Raw genomic sequence first — 14,024 nt, 5'->3', positions numbered from 1 at the left:
TAGATGTATTTGTTCTGATGAACACAAATAAAGATACTAAATTTCTGGTACATCATTGACTACCATAGGAAAAAAAATGGTAGTCAAAGATGCCCTAGAGCTGTTTGCTTTCCCAAATTCTTCACAAGATTTCATTGTGTGTTCTGCAGAACAAAAAAAGATATAATCTTTTTTTCCTGCTATGGTAGTCAAAATTGTCCAAGTAATGTCTAACATTTTCCCAAATGTCTTTCTTTGTGTTCATCAGAGCACATACATTTAAACAGGTGTGTATAAATCATACATACTTCACATACAGACTCATCCCCAGACAACTCTTATCATTTTTTATAATCTATTTACCTAATGATCTGTTTGTCAAACATAAGTAATAAATATTTTGATAGAAAATACACAAAATATATACTGTCCACGATTTTTTTATTTCTGTTATTAACTGTTTAAGCGCCCTGAATATCTTTAACACGTGCCTTAAAATAAAATGTATGATGTTTAAATACTTTTTTCAGTCAAAAACTTGAATACATGATAGAACTGAGACATAACAATGCAATTATTTCTGTAGTAAATACTAATGATGTCTGTTCACATTTTTTATAAATAAAGTGCATTAAATTATTATGTTATTATGCATTGATTATGTAAACTTATACCACATGGCTGTTGAATTCTTCAATCTGATTGGTTGTCAAACATTCTATGTGTGTATGCATTCATTTTCAGTAAAGTGCTCACCTATGAAGGTGTTCCAGGTCTGTTGACCGCATTACAGTTCCATATCACTTTGCCAATTTTAAACAATAGAAAGGTCATATTGCGTAGCCTATAGGGCATCACCTCACACATCACCCTGCTCTTGATCTGACATTTATAATGTAAAACTTTACTGTTAATGGAAACATGTGCAGTTTCATTTCAATAAACAAAGAATAAATGACTCCGGTCAGTTCAATTATTCAAAAGTTAATGCACGCTCCGCTTCGCATCGTGGCCACATTACTACCTCAGATGTGCATTAACTTTCAATTATTGAACGCCCCATCGTCAATTATTCCTTACATAAAGGATGTAAAAACTTTACTATATGGACAGCCTAAGAGCACAGAGATTGTTGAGGTACTCATCATTTTCTCCGTAACTCAAAGCTTTCTCATAGCACTCAATGGCTTGGCTCTTCTCTCCTTTCTCTTTGTGAATGAATCCTAGTATCCCATAAGCCTTTCCATCCTGTGTGTTTTTATTGATGTGCTTCTCTGCAATCCTATTCAACTTGTATTCACTTCTCTTCCCTTCATATGAACCTGGGTTCATCTTCAGGCATTCCATGTAGTGCTTGATAGCTAAAACTTCATCTCTTTTGCAGTACAACTGGAATTCAGCGTAATGAAAATGAACCACATGCAGATTATCATTTTTCTCTTTGGCTGTGTCAAACGTCATCTGAAACATCTCTTCGGCTCGTGAAACATCATGTTGTTCTCCGTAATGCAGTGCTAGATCACTCATAGCTTTGATAAAGCCGGTTGCATGGGTGGTAGCCATTTCTAAATGGTAGATGATCTGATCACGAATCTGTTGAACCCTAGATGATCTGGTGTGATGATTTCCCTCCTGCAGCAGTTGGATTTTCTTCATTTTATAGCAGAGAGCTAACTGATGATGTGTGAAACCTGAATGAGGTGACAGTTCGAGTGCTTTACTCAATAGAGCAATAGCTCGGTCCACAGATCTATAATTTCTAAAGAATTTTCCAGCATATCTCAAGACACGTGGGTGATCTGGAGATCTTTCTAAAGCATCTTCAACCAATCTTTCAGCCTCTTCATAGCTCCTGTATATAACCAGTCGCATTGCTAAGTAGATCTTATAAATATCATCATTAGGATTTGTTTCAATGGCTCGTCTCAGTTGCTTGATTACTGGTGAATTCTCAATAGTGAATTCCCCATATTCTGTTCGATACAGAGCGATGGCATAACCAGCGTTCCACTTACCAACTTCTGGTTCCAGATCTAAAGCCTTCTTGAAACATTCTTTGGATTTTTCATAATACTTGTAAGAAAATCTACGAAAGGTCCATCCCTTCTCACCAAGCACCTCTGGAACAGACGAAGACTCTGATGAAATGTTTTCATTTATCTTCAGGACTTTCTGCAGGTAACTTTCACAATCTGTGTAGTTCGTCATGTGGTAGTTTATCCAGGCAAGGTTTCCATAGGTGACAATGAGAGACTTGTTAAATTCCTCTTCATGGCACCCTTTGTAAAGCTTCAATGATGTCATGAGATTGCTAAGTGCCTCTTCTTGAAACCCCTGAAGGAACTTTACATATGCTAAAGCATTGTAAGTTTGTGTGAGCTCTTCTTTTTTCTCAACATCCAATTTGAGCTTTTCATTCAGCCTATTAAGATCAATATCATCTTTTTTCAGAGCCCAGGTGAAGTGACATTCCAGCTGGTCAAGTTTTGTTCTCAACTGATCCATACTGGTAAAAAAAGCATTACATTTTTATTATTTTCTAGAATAAGTATTACTGTAATACCTGTACTTGTACCTTTTATTTGTATATTATTAATGTATTTATAAGTTTATACTAGAGCCTGACCCATTAATCTCTTTGCATAATTTATCGGCCGATATGAGCCTGTCACAAATACATTGCAGTTTATGCCGCAGACATGCCATTGATATAATTTTTTTTACAGAACTCCTACAGTGACCTCCACTAATATTCCCACCCTTGATAAATATGAGCAAAGAAGGCTGTAAAGATAAATCTGCATTGTTTCTCCTTTTGAAAATATCCAATATTTCAACATTTCATTTAAGTAAAACAATTTGAAGTAGGGGGAATATATCATTATGAAAAATAATATTCTCTAATACACCCTGGTCACAATTATTAGCACCATTAGAAATTCTTGTGGGTAGATATCTCCAAATTATATTCTAATTAATATTTACATATTAAATCGTATCTTAAATACATATCTTTGTGTTTATCCATCTGTCTGTGTTGTGCATGTCAAACTAAAATCATCTTTTTTATGATTTTATTATGTTGTATTGTTTTTCATTAGAATTTGTTGATTAATCATGTTTAATTTGAAATATTTAATACATATTATTTTATTCATAGTTAGGTAGTATTCTATTTAATAAAAACTTATTTTTACCTTCATTATGTTATTTAAAATAAGTTTAAATCAAAAATGTTTTGAAATTCACAACATTTCAACACAACTTTTCCTCATGAATTCAAAGACTACTATTGGACTATTGAAAGTAAATTTCATATTATGCATTACTTTAGAAAGAGCTTACGAATTACTAGCACCGTTTTGATGTAAGACCAAATGGTGCTACCGAATAACATTCAGATTTAGTTACAAAAGCTAGTAGTTCCTAAGCCTCTATATGCACTTTACGTTCACATTTAAATAAGAACTTATGAATGGCTGGTGCAACCCTACCCTGTTGTGCAATATAGTTTTGTTGAGCTACTTGTAGAAAAAGTAAAAAATCTAATTTCCAACATCAGGGAAATGATCAAGAACTTTTAATGGACGGGAGATGTTGAAAATACGCTTGAAACCGGATGTGTTTCTATATTGTCTCAATGCATTGTGAGGAGAAGAATTTGATTGGCCAAAGACTCTTCAAAGAGCACAGATGGAAAATTGCAGTAATCAGTTGAATTTTGGGGTCAGAAAGCATTAAATAAAAATAAAGGAATATTGCACATCCATCACCATAAGTTGTTTGGGACACTGTTCAAGAAATAAATCTTCTGCTCTCATGCAAAAACAAACTACACCATATTAATCTGCCATAATGGATCTTCAACCAAGACTGCGTTCTATGGCCATGTGAAATGAAAAATCGTTTTTTTTTGGCAGCAATAACACAAATAACACAAGATAGATTTGGTGCACACAGGGATATCCAAATTCAAGAGTTAAAAATTTCAACAGATCTTTATTGTTGTGAATCTACTTTTATACCAGAGGTCCTGGACATCTTGATAAAATAATGGAGCACCAACATTTGAAGGAGGTCGAAGGAGTCATTTACGAAAACCAGACTTTATCAATGCTTAAGTGTTAAAATCGGGTCTCTGGTGCATTTGCCTATTCATAAAACGTGAAAAATTAAAATCCAGTCACTTTGTTTGTGTCATACTATCTCTGCAAGACTGAGAGAAAACGAGCGGTTCAGATTTCCCTCACTTTCTTACGTAGGCCATATGTCTGCCTCTTTTTTGAACCTGTCCACCCATGGCACTGCAGCCATTTTTGTTTTCCCGTGTGTGAAGTTCTAACACCATGGCAGGAGTAGGCAAACCAGAGCAAATCATGCTAACTGTTCTACTGCTGGCTGCACAGACCAACACAGATCACTGTTCCTGCAGCCTCACAGGTGACAAAAGAGCAATGAATTTATTTAGTTTGGAATGGAAATCCTCCACAATGAATGAGGTAAAGCTGCAAATAAAGACCTCAACTGTAAAGTAGATAAAATGTCACCATGACACATTTGTCCGTTCACTCATAGAAAGCAATGTGTGTGGCTTGTAAACACACGACATGTTTGTCCTGTGTTACTTTCACTTAGAGAAAACAAGATGCGTATGTCTTGAGTACCTTCACCTATAGAGAGCTGTGTGTATGGTATGTAAAAACGTGACGGGTTTGTCATGGATACATGGACTCGGATGACTTGCCATATATTCTCAAACCTTGTCAGACATAAAAGAAAGACTCAGAAGTTTGTTATTCATGCAAATGGAGGTTGCAAAAAGTTTTGAATAGCAGTGTGGCAATAATTGTGACCAGGGTGAAGTAGAGAAAAACTTTTTTCATAATGTGATTTTCCCCCCACTTTAAATTGTTTTACTTGAATGAAATAAAATGAATATTGTATATTTGTTTGTATACAAGATCAAAAGGAGAAACAATGCAGATTTATTTTTACAGCCTTCCTTGCTCATATTTACCAAGGATGCTATTTGCCAAGTAGTCTCCGCTGCAGACTGTAGCGCGCTTTCGTCATGCATTTCGACGTCATGGATGTATAAGTGCGAATAAGCAATGTGACGTCCTGCATGCCTTTAAACCGCATGCGCAATACAGACAACGTTTATTTACTTCTGTATCATGTTCAAACAACACGGGCAGGGATTCTATTTCAATGGCACTGAGACAATGAGCATATTTATGGTGTCTTTACAATTGTGTCTTTTTGTTTAGGGATTTGTATTACAGTGCCTTTGTCAAAGTCACAGAGGATGTCATTAAAAAAAGTTATAACATTTTGTGATACGTGTTCAAATTTCTAATTTTTGGTTTCTTTTTAATATGTTCAAAAAAGAGCCATTTAACACATTACGACTTGAAATATCAGTGCTTTTTAAGTTTTATTTAATTTAAATTATTTATCTTTGCATCTATAACCTGAGCACTGTGCTGGTTTATATTAACTGCACTTCTATTTCTTATTTATCTTTCTTTTGACCTTATTATTTTTCTCAAATTTTTTATCAATTTTATTGCTGTTTTATTGTTTCTAAAATCTCAATTTAATATGTGATCTTAAAGGTACAATGTGTAGGATTTTGAAGGATTTATTCACCTAAATGTAATATATAATACAAAACTATGTTGTGAGTGGTGAAGAAATACCTTACAAAATGAAACGAAATGTTTATATTACCTTACAATGAGCCATTTTATGTATATACACCGCGGGCACACCCTTACATGTAATTTATTAATGTGCACAGCCATGTTTCTATAGTAGCACTACACGGACAAACTAAGCGCGTTTCGTAAAACGAAAGATGCGCGAGAATATGTTCTTCTTCTTCGGCTGTTTTTTGGGGCAGCTTCAAAGCGACTACATAGAAGGATTAGCAGAAGAAGAGGAAGAACAATAACAGCATTTACTTGTCGTGTTTTTTAGTAGAAATATAAACGGTTCTTTGTTGCAGTAAGAAGCAAAATTTGCGCTAATGGCGGACCACACATACTCCGCACAAGAGCCGTTAGAGCGTCAATCTGTTCGTTCAAAAAAGAGAAAATACGACGCAGCAAGGCGAAGTCGAGACAAAAAACGGCAGAAAACCCGAATAAACATCGGCATGGCTTTTCCCAAATGGAGGGCACTGAAGCAGGAAAAGGATTTGCTAAGCGACGCCGAAGTTGCAAGCTTTCTGCTGGACCGGTAAGTTTGTCTAATTTCCGCTATATAAGTGAAGTGTTTGTTTGATAGCTTTAGCTAATAGATGAGCATGAGCATCAAGTGAGTTTTTCTTGTTTTTAGCACTTTGTTATTGTACTATTATTCCTTTTTGCATGGCCGTGTGCAAATCAAGTTAGAAATCATTTTTACAATCATAATTTGCATACATCGGGTGTAAATTATATTATAATACTGCTTAGCTTCTGTGCATACAAATGTGTAATTTAATAATTGATAGGATAAAATCCAAACTTCCACGTTGCATAGTTTATCAGTAATACAGTGTCAACGAAGATTTGAGAAGATACAATTGATCAATTGGGGTGATGCCTTACTTTAGCATTAGCAAGCGGTTTAAATAGGCTGTATGTTACGAACCAAGTTACCGTGCCAAAAAATGCTATGCAAAATAAGCGAATACATCACTGACACAATGTTATACAAGTAACAATAATTTTCACTATAACGATTAGAGTAAATAATGAATTAAGTCAATTTAATTAATTTGTTTTTCTTTGTAAATAAACCTCGTCACTTGATTTGCAAAGGTTACTCTCTGCTGTCTCAGACGACGACATCTCTGTCCTGTGTCCGTAACTTCAGTGTGTTGTTCGCCTGTGAGATGTAGATTGCAATTATCAACACCACCGATAGTGGCCGCTATCATTTATTGAACCCTTTTGTCCTGTGACGGCAACCGTAGCTACTCTAATAGAAGGGAGAGGATGGTGGCGGAGCTTTAGGTTGCAATTTCCAATTACGCCAATAGTGGTCTCTGTTACTTACACAGTTCACCTTTAAATAGTTAGCATTTTAAAGATACGTCTCATTTCTCTCTGTCAATCATTTTTTGTAAAGTACTTTGAATTGCCCTTGTGTTTGAAATGTGCTATATAAATAAACTTTCCTTGCCTTGCCTTAGATGCACTTACTCTAATAACGTAATTATAGATATAATATAAGTAATAAGGTACTTCGCGCGTGCGCACACTGCGTTCAAGACAACTTGGATTTCGCGAATTCCCGACCTCAAACACAGAAGTAAACGTTTTAACAGCACGAAATTGCATGAATAAACTCTCTTCTGTAAGCCTTATTAATAAATTAAAATCATCGTTTTAGCTACCTTTAATATGACCCGACGCCGCGTGATTGACAGGAATGCATTGATATCGGACATAGAGGTAAAGCATGTTTGACAGAGGGCAGTTTGGACTAGGGGGCGGTACGACACATTAGGCGGAAAGACATGTGTCGCCCCGCCCACTTCAACTTTTCATTGGTTCATTATTAGGAACAGCTTCTTGGTTTAGACAAGTGTGACGCTTAGGACGGTTGGAAACGAGAAAGTAGATAACAGCGACAATAAACAACATAATAATAACAATAAGAGAACGAACGAGGACAAGTCTATGGAAAGTTCCATTAAGTAGAAATGTCAACAATAAAGCAAAGTTTGGGTTTCTAGCTAACATTAAAAAAACGCACGAACATAATATCTATCATCAGCACTGCACTTTACCCCATAACACATTGATAACCCATCTCATATAATATTTTAATAGCACCCACCACAACTGCCAGCCATACTCTGTTATTCTGCTACATCACGTACGTAAATACACATTATATTGCTACTAGTTACATGTATAGAGAAAAGATTACTTTATCACTTGTTTTACGAACAGAACATGTCTTATTGTCAGAACTGTGTTTTTGTACAGATATGTTTATTGTATTTATATTGTAACAGAACATAGGCGCTGCCTACGGTCACAATAGTGTCAATAAATGTAATGTCCTTGCCTTAAATAGGAGTATTGTGGAAAAAACGTGAACAAAAAAAACTGGGTGTAAAATGTTAAGGAATGTGATGTTTTCTGGGTCTTTTACAGGTGTGTTATTTCCAAACAGGCTGCAAAACCCGCGTTTCATTTGTACAGTTTCCAAATGTCATTCACGAACATGGATCTGTATCACATGAGACACTGTAAAATAACAAAGCGGGCAAAGTTGAATAGATTAAAACATATTCTTCTCTGGTTTAAATGGTGTGATAATCGTGTTTGTTGGGGATAGTTGACAGTTTCTAAAGTGGAAAAAACAGAGACGCTTGTGATTTTATAGGTTAAAAGACACTGTATGAGCTGAGACGCTGTGATATGAGCTGTGTCCTAAAGCTTGTTGCCTACCTGTCACGCAATGACTTCGGATGCAGTGTTTGTTAAGTAACTGCCTACGCCACATTAAATTCTCGAACATCATGGTAAACCTTAAAATACTAAGTTTGATCAATATAAATCTCCTTTTACTGTCATCATCATACTTCGATAAACCAATAAGCTGTAAAAGTATCACACTTCTCTATAACAATAAGCTCCTGATCATGAACCAATGAAAAGTTGATGTGGGAGGGGGCGAAATATGTCGTTCCGCCTAATGTGTCGTACCGCCCCTCTTCCAGACTGCATTCTGGGGCTATTCAGTCAAACAGGATAAATGTTGGCGGCTGAACCGTAAGTCCTAAAAATTTGTTTAAAGACGAAAATCGTACAATGCACGCACAGTGTTCGCTCACTATTCCGAATTTATAACACACACGTACAGCGTTCGATGCGATCCGTCAGAGCAGAAAGGAAAACCGCTGCTGTATGTTTTCATTCTTTCTCCGGTAGGGTTAATTTGGACATTGTGGTCGCTTATTTTGTCCATTCATTGTAAAGATCCGAAGAAATCCATACTTTACATCGCCATAAACCCTCCCCTTGAAGAAACAAGAACAGAAGTGGTCGAGAGTGAATAAATGAGACGGATGCCAGGTGTAAACGGGTCCCCTTGTGTTGCGATCGGACAAACGCGTTGTCTTAACCGTAAGTTGCTTACTAGTTTGTAAAATACATAAAGTACTGTAAAGTTAATACACAATAACACTCATGCTTATCACTACGATCACATCACTGAGTCTAGACGGCAGTGCGCTGGTGGCATGAGTCTGTTGAATAGTGATTCAAAGTAGTCACATAGTTGGTAAGCTTTATCATAATAATTTAAGATACATTATTAGGGCCCTATGATTTTTGATAAATCAATAAAAGTATACATCATAAAGTGTATAGTTCAATAGTTAAATACTCTATATTCTGTTTATGTAGGAAGACTGTATTCTACGCTGTAAACAACAGATAAAGTACTGGCAGAAATTGACCAGTAAATTTTATTTTATTTTACGGACGTCGCCGTTAATTCTAAAATGCAATGTAATGCAGTGCAAAGTGTAAAATACTGGAAAAACAACTGGAAAAATGAATATGGAAAGTTCCTTCATATTAAAACAGTGCATTGTGCCCTATTTTTACGGGTTTCTTTAGAGTGGACAGCACTCCAAACTTTTGACTGGTAGGCTACTGTTCTGTTCTATAATATACACATAAAAAATATTGGCCGAAAAATCGATTTTAGACTGTTTTTACTCCCTAATATTTGTATCGACTTCGGCCCCTCAAAAAAACATATTGGTCGGGCTCTAGTTTATACATGTGCAGTAGGTCTAAAAAGGAAAAATGTCTGTATATATAGGATCAACATATATATATATATCAACACATAAACATATACTGTATATATTAGTAAAAATATAATGTATACTGTAAACTGTATTTTACTGTTTATAGTTGTCATATTAGATGAACAAGCTCACAAAGTGCAATTTTACTTAATTATAAATTACATCATACAATGGATTTACATGGATTGTAGCTAAACACTTACCTCATCTTGAGTCAGTATAGAAAATATTGTAGAAGCTGTTTGATCGCAGAGATGGTCCCAACATGGCTTTTATATTCTCTTCCAGAGATGGGAGGATCAAAATCAGAATGGAAACTGAAACCTTGAAAGAGAGCACTAGATGAAGCCTTAAAGCTGTGCTGCAACGATATGTCCATGAATTCTGACTTCTTTACAATGTTATATGTGCTGTCTTCTCATGCTTAACATAGTCAACTTGTCAAAAAAGCCAGACTGTTTACATGCCATGTGCAAAATAAAAATGCTTTGTTCTGTAAAACAATAAACATCAAGAGTCACAGCATGTGTAAAATATTGTTTATGATGAATACAGTAAGTCCGTACTAATTATAGAAAGACTTGCTAAATATATGTATATGTAACAGTTCAGTTATGTTTTATTCTCATTCCTTTGGCAAAGGTTTCTGAAAGCACATCAGTATCTGAGTGTTGTTGGGCTCTCTTGAGATATATATCCGCTTGTGCCTCCTGCTTGTCTTCAGCAGATACAAAAGCCATAATGTGAAATGCTCCTTTCACTTTGCTCTGTGTGTTGAGACGCTTCTCTGCGATCTTTTTGAGCTTCTCGCCAGCTTGTTTTCTGTCATAGCTGTCTATGGGAATTTTGTATGCTATCTTGAACTGACCGATTGCTTTTCATCATCCTTTCTCTTATAGAGAATCAGAGGAAGAGCATTCAAAAACCGCTGAGCGGCACAAGAAAATGCTAGCTGACCGATAGTTTTTAGTCTGTAACGGGGGTTGGTGAAGGGAAAGTGAATTGGCAGAGCGGAGAGAGGAGCCACGTAAGGGTTAACTAAGTCAGATACATAACTAGGAGCCAATCCATGGGACGCTTTATAAGTTAAAACCAAAGTTTTCAACTCAATGCGAGATTGAACAGATTGATAAACTTTTGGGCTTCTTCCCACTTTAAGCTTTGTAGTTTCAGGGCCAACAGTACAATAATCTCAGTATTAGTGGTATCAAAGTTCAGAGCCCTTCTGAGCTGTTTAACTCTTTTCTGTATTATCTTGCCTGTTTTTGTTCATACCTTCTATTCTATATAGCACTACTGCATAGCCCACGTTATACAACACTGCCCTGTAAGGAAACTCTCCTTTGCTCACCTGTAAAATGATCCTCCAAGCCTCAGAAAACTCCACGCTTTCACACGATCTACTGCGACGGGTTGCCAGAGTTATCCGCCGAGCCTTTGTCCATGCAAATAGATTTCACCTTCATCAGGTACTTTTCCACATCGAGGTTCTGCAAGTGATAGTGGATACATGCAAAGTAGGAGAATGTCACCAAGTAGTTGCCGTCTTTTCTTTTGTGTTCTTCTAATGCTGATTCAGCCTTTCGAAGATAATCCAGCGCTCTTTCCGTTTTGCCATCCAAGTGGCTGCTGAACACCAGAATGTTGAAATATTTGGCATGATATGTCTGTGGGCAAAATTTGATCCTGTCATAGAGTTTTTCTGGCAAGATTTTAAAATCTCTTAACCCCCCATGTGAAAAGGCATTCCAGCTCCCTGAGTTTAGCGTCCATGTTTTTAATGCTGGAGTCATGAAGCATTGAGATATATTAAGATTATTGGGTATTTTTAAGAACAGGTCTCAATAAATTCAGTAAAAATAGGATTTTCAAAGTGCAGTTACTAGTTATTATGTATATTAGTTTTAATATGCCAATGAACACACACAATAGGACTACCACAAATATAAATCTATGTGTACTATGTGTAACAACAGGTTAATATGAAGGTTTAATCCATTTTTTGAACGGTATGTTTGAGGCAAACCAGTGAAATGCTCCCAAAACCATTTAAGATAGGTCTGTTTTTTCCTGTATAAAAAAAGTGAAAATTAACCCGTTTAACAAATTCGAAAACTAATAGGCTATTTTTGTGCAGACCTTTTCTCCTATTCCGCTGTCACGTCACGAAATCGAAAGTAACCCGCATATGGATAAGTTTCGATTTTGAGATAAATTACTATTAGCTGTTGCTCTTTGGTCATACGCCCATTATGAAGCTATTTTAATATTTTCGTTTCCAACTGACGTATTTCATATTTTGTAAAGTCAAAATATTCAAAGAAGAATAAAAATAAAGTACAAGTATTTTTCTTGTAACAATGAAAATTGTAAAAAGCGCTATATAAATAAAGTTGAGTTGAGTTTCTAATTTAATAATAATGGTAGAAGTGGGATTGTATAAGTACATTTGAAGTGTTTGGTTCCACAATAAGATAACTTAATTTTTTCCCAAAATCATGTTTCTATTATATTAACATGTTTTTTTGTTGTGTTATTTAGCTTTATTTTTTTAGTTACTGTGGCTCAAATCAAAACAAACCAACTGCAGTTTGATTGATATTAATTGGACCTTCACAATAAAAAAAAAAGATTTTACAATTTTCTTAAAAACTTAAATTTGCAGGACACAGGCCCTCCATGAATGACTTTGGACACCCCTTGTATAGGCTAACACATGACTTTTACAGGAGTTTTTATCTTGGTATTTCAAAGAAAACTTTGTAAGAGGTTGTAACAGGCTAGTCAATGTATCATGAAATAACAAATAATTATATTGATATTTACACGAATATTACCATGGACATACTTCAAAACTTTATTGATCGTAGTTCGTGTCTTTAGTTAATGCATTTACTAATGAATACAACCTTATTGTAGTGTTACCTTTTATTTTTTTTAACTTCATATATACATATACGCATTTTAAAACATAGATCAATATGTAAATCAGTTTTACTAGGAATTATATACTGTAGTGCAACACACTGAGCAACAGGTCAGCAATAATGTGATTTCCTCCTGTTAATATTGCAGGACCAATTGCCAAATCCAACCAGAAGGTGGCAGCATTTACCTTGTAAAAAGGAAAGAAATGTTCGAACTCAGTTCAACAAGGTCAAGTGGAAGGAAAAAAACAGCTGGTATCACCTGAACCCCTGCACAAGAGTTCCTGAAGAAAAAAAAGAACAGGAGAAAATAGACCGGAAACAAACAAGCAAGAATGTCAGATAGTTGAAACCGATTACAAAACAATAAAAATATTAACTCTGATAATATGACTGTTCGTCTTATGCCTGTCACAAGTTCAAGCTACAGTCAACACAACTCCAGATCCCATCATTCAGACTCTCACACTTCCCTTCCATTTATGGTGACGACACCTCCCTTTATAAGTCACGGGAAGGTACTCTGTGTTCTCACTAAACAGATCACAGCGGTCTTTGAAAACGCATTTTTTGCACAATGAATCATTTGTTAAAAATGGTTTGTATTGTTAATTTCATTATTAATTATATGAAACTTCTTTGGCAAAGTTATTATGAACTTGTAAAGCGATGTCGTTAATAGAAAAGCAATAAGATGTTAAAACATTTTATTTATATATTAAAATATGCAACCTATTTTTGTTCTTTTTATTTTTTTCTAATGTTTCTTTTTTTCTTATATTGCTCTGTTAAGTGTGTCTTTAGAATGTGCTTTCAATAAAAGAAGGTTTGCTAAATCACCCAGCATAGGGAGATCATCTATGACACGATTATTACATTTCAAATGATTTCCCACCAGTCTTTTGTAGGTTCTCACACCAATTATACAAATGTCTAGCTTGAAATGTGACGGGTTGCATGTAGTGTGGAACGAACGGTCTATGGTGTTCTAGATGTGAAAGATAACGCAATGAGTTATTTCCTTAGGTGTATAAACCCAATAGCAGGAGATCAAAGAGACACGAGGCTTGAGTCATCTAGCATCAATCTTTACTTGTAAGACAAAAAGAAAGTACAAAATAACATGGTAAGATGTGCTTCCAAAAACAGAGTAACATAAAGTAGACACGAGGGTCTAAAAACTTAACAAAACACTTGACTTGAGATGACCATCAGCAAGGTTCACAGGATGAATGGCTCAAGACTGAACAATGTGGCTGAGTCCGAAATTGCATACTCAATGAGGAGGTACT

General features: G+C 35.5%; 1 protein-coding gene and 1 pseudogene across 1 annotated transcript; both read right to left on the bottom strand.

Moving 5' to 3' along the window:
- Nucleotides 1-161: 161 nt before the first annotated feature.
- LOC130439053 (interferon-induced protein with tetratricopeptide repeats 5-like) lies at nt 162-11,282 on the bottom strand. Its single transcript, XM_056771463.1, has 3 exons — nt 11,157-11,282; nt 10,009-10,129; nt 162-2,485 (listed from the first exon to the last, which is right to left on the bottom strand). Exons 2-3 carry the CDS (start codon nt 10,011-10,013, stop codon nt 1,081-1,083), a joined length of 1,410 nt encoding a protein of 469 aa, XP_056627441.1. The 5' UTR covers nt 10,014-10,129; nt 11,157-11,282; the 3' UTR covers nt 162-1,080.
- LOC130439424 (interferon-induced protein with tetratricopeptide repeats 5-like) lies at nt 10,907-11,605 on the bottom strand (annotated as a pseudogene).
- Between the last annotated feature and the right edge of the window lie 2,419 nt (nt 11,606-14,024).

Source organism: Triplophysa dalaica, chromosome 17 (assembly GCF_015846415.1).
Source record: "Triplophysa dalaica isolate WHDGS20190420 chromosome 17, ASM1584641v1, whole genome shotgun sequence".
In the NCBI taxonomy this organism is placed as follows: Eukaryota; Metazoa; Chordata; class Actinopteri; order Cypriniformes; family Nemacheilidae; genus Triplophysa; species Triplophysa dalaica.
The sequence above is the reverse complement of the archived record's forward strand: the minus strand, read 5'-3'. Positions and strand labels throughout refer to the sequence as shown.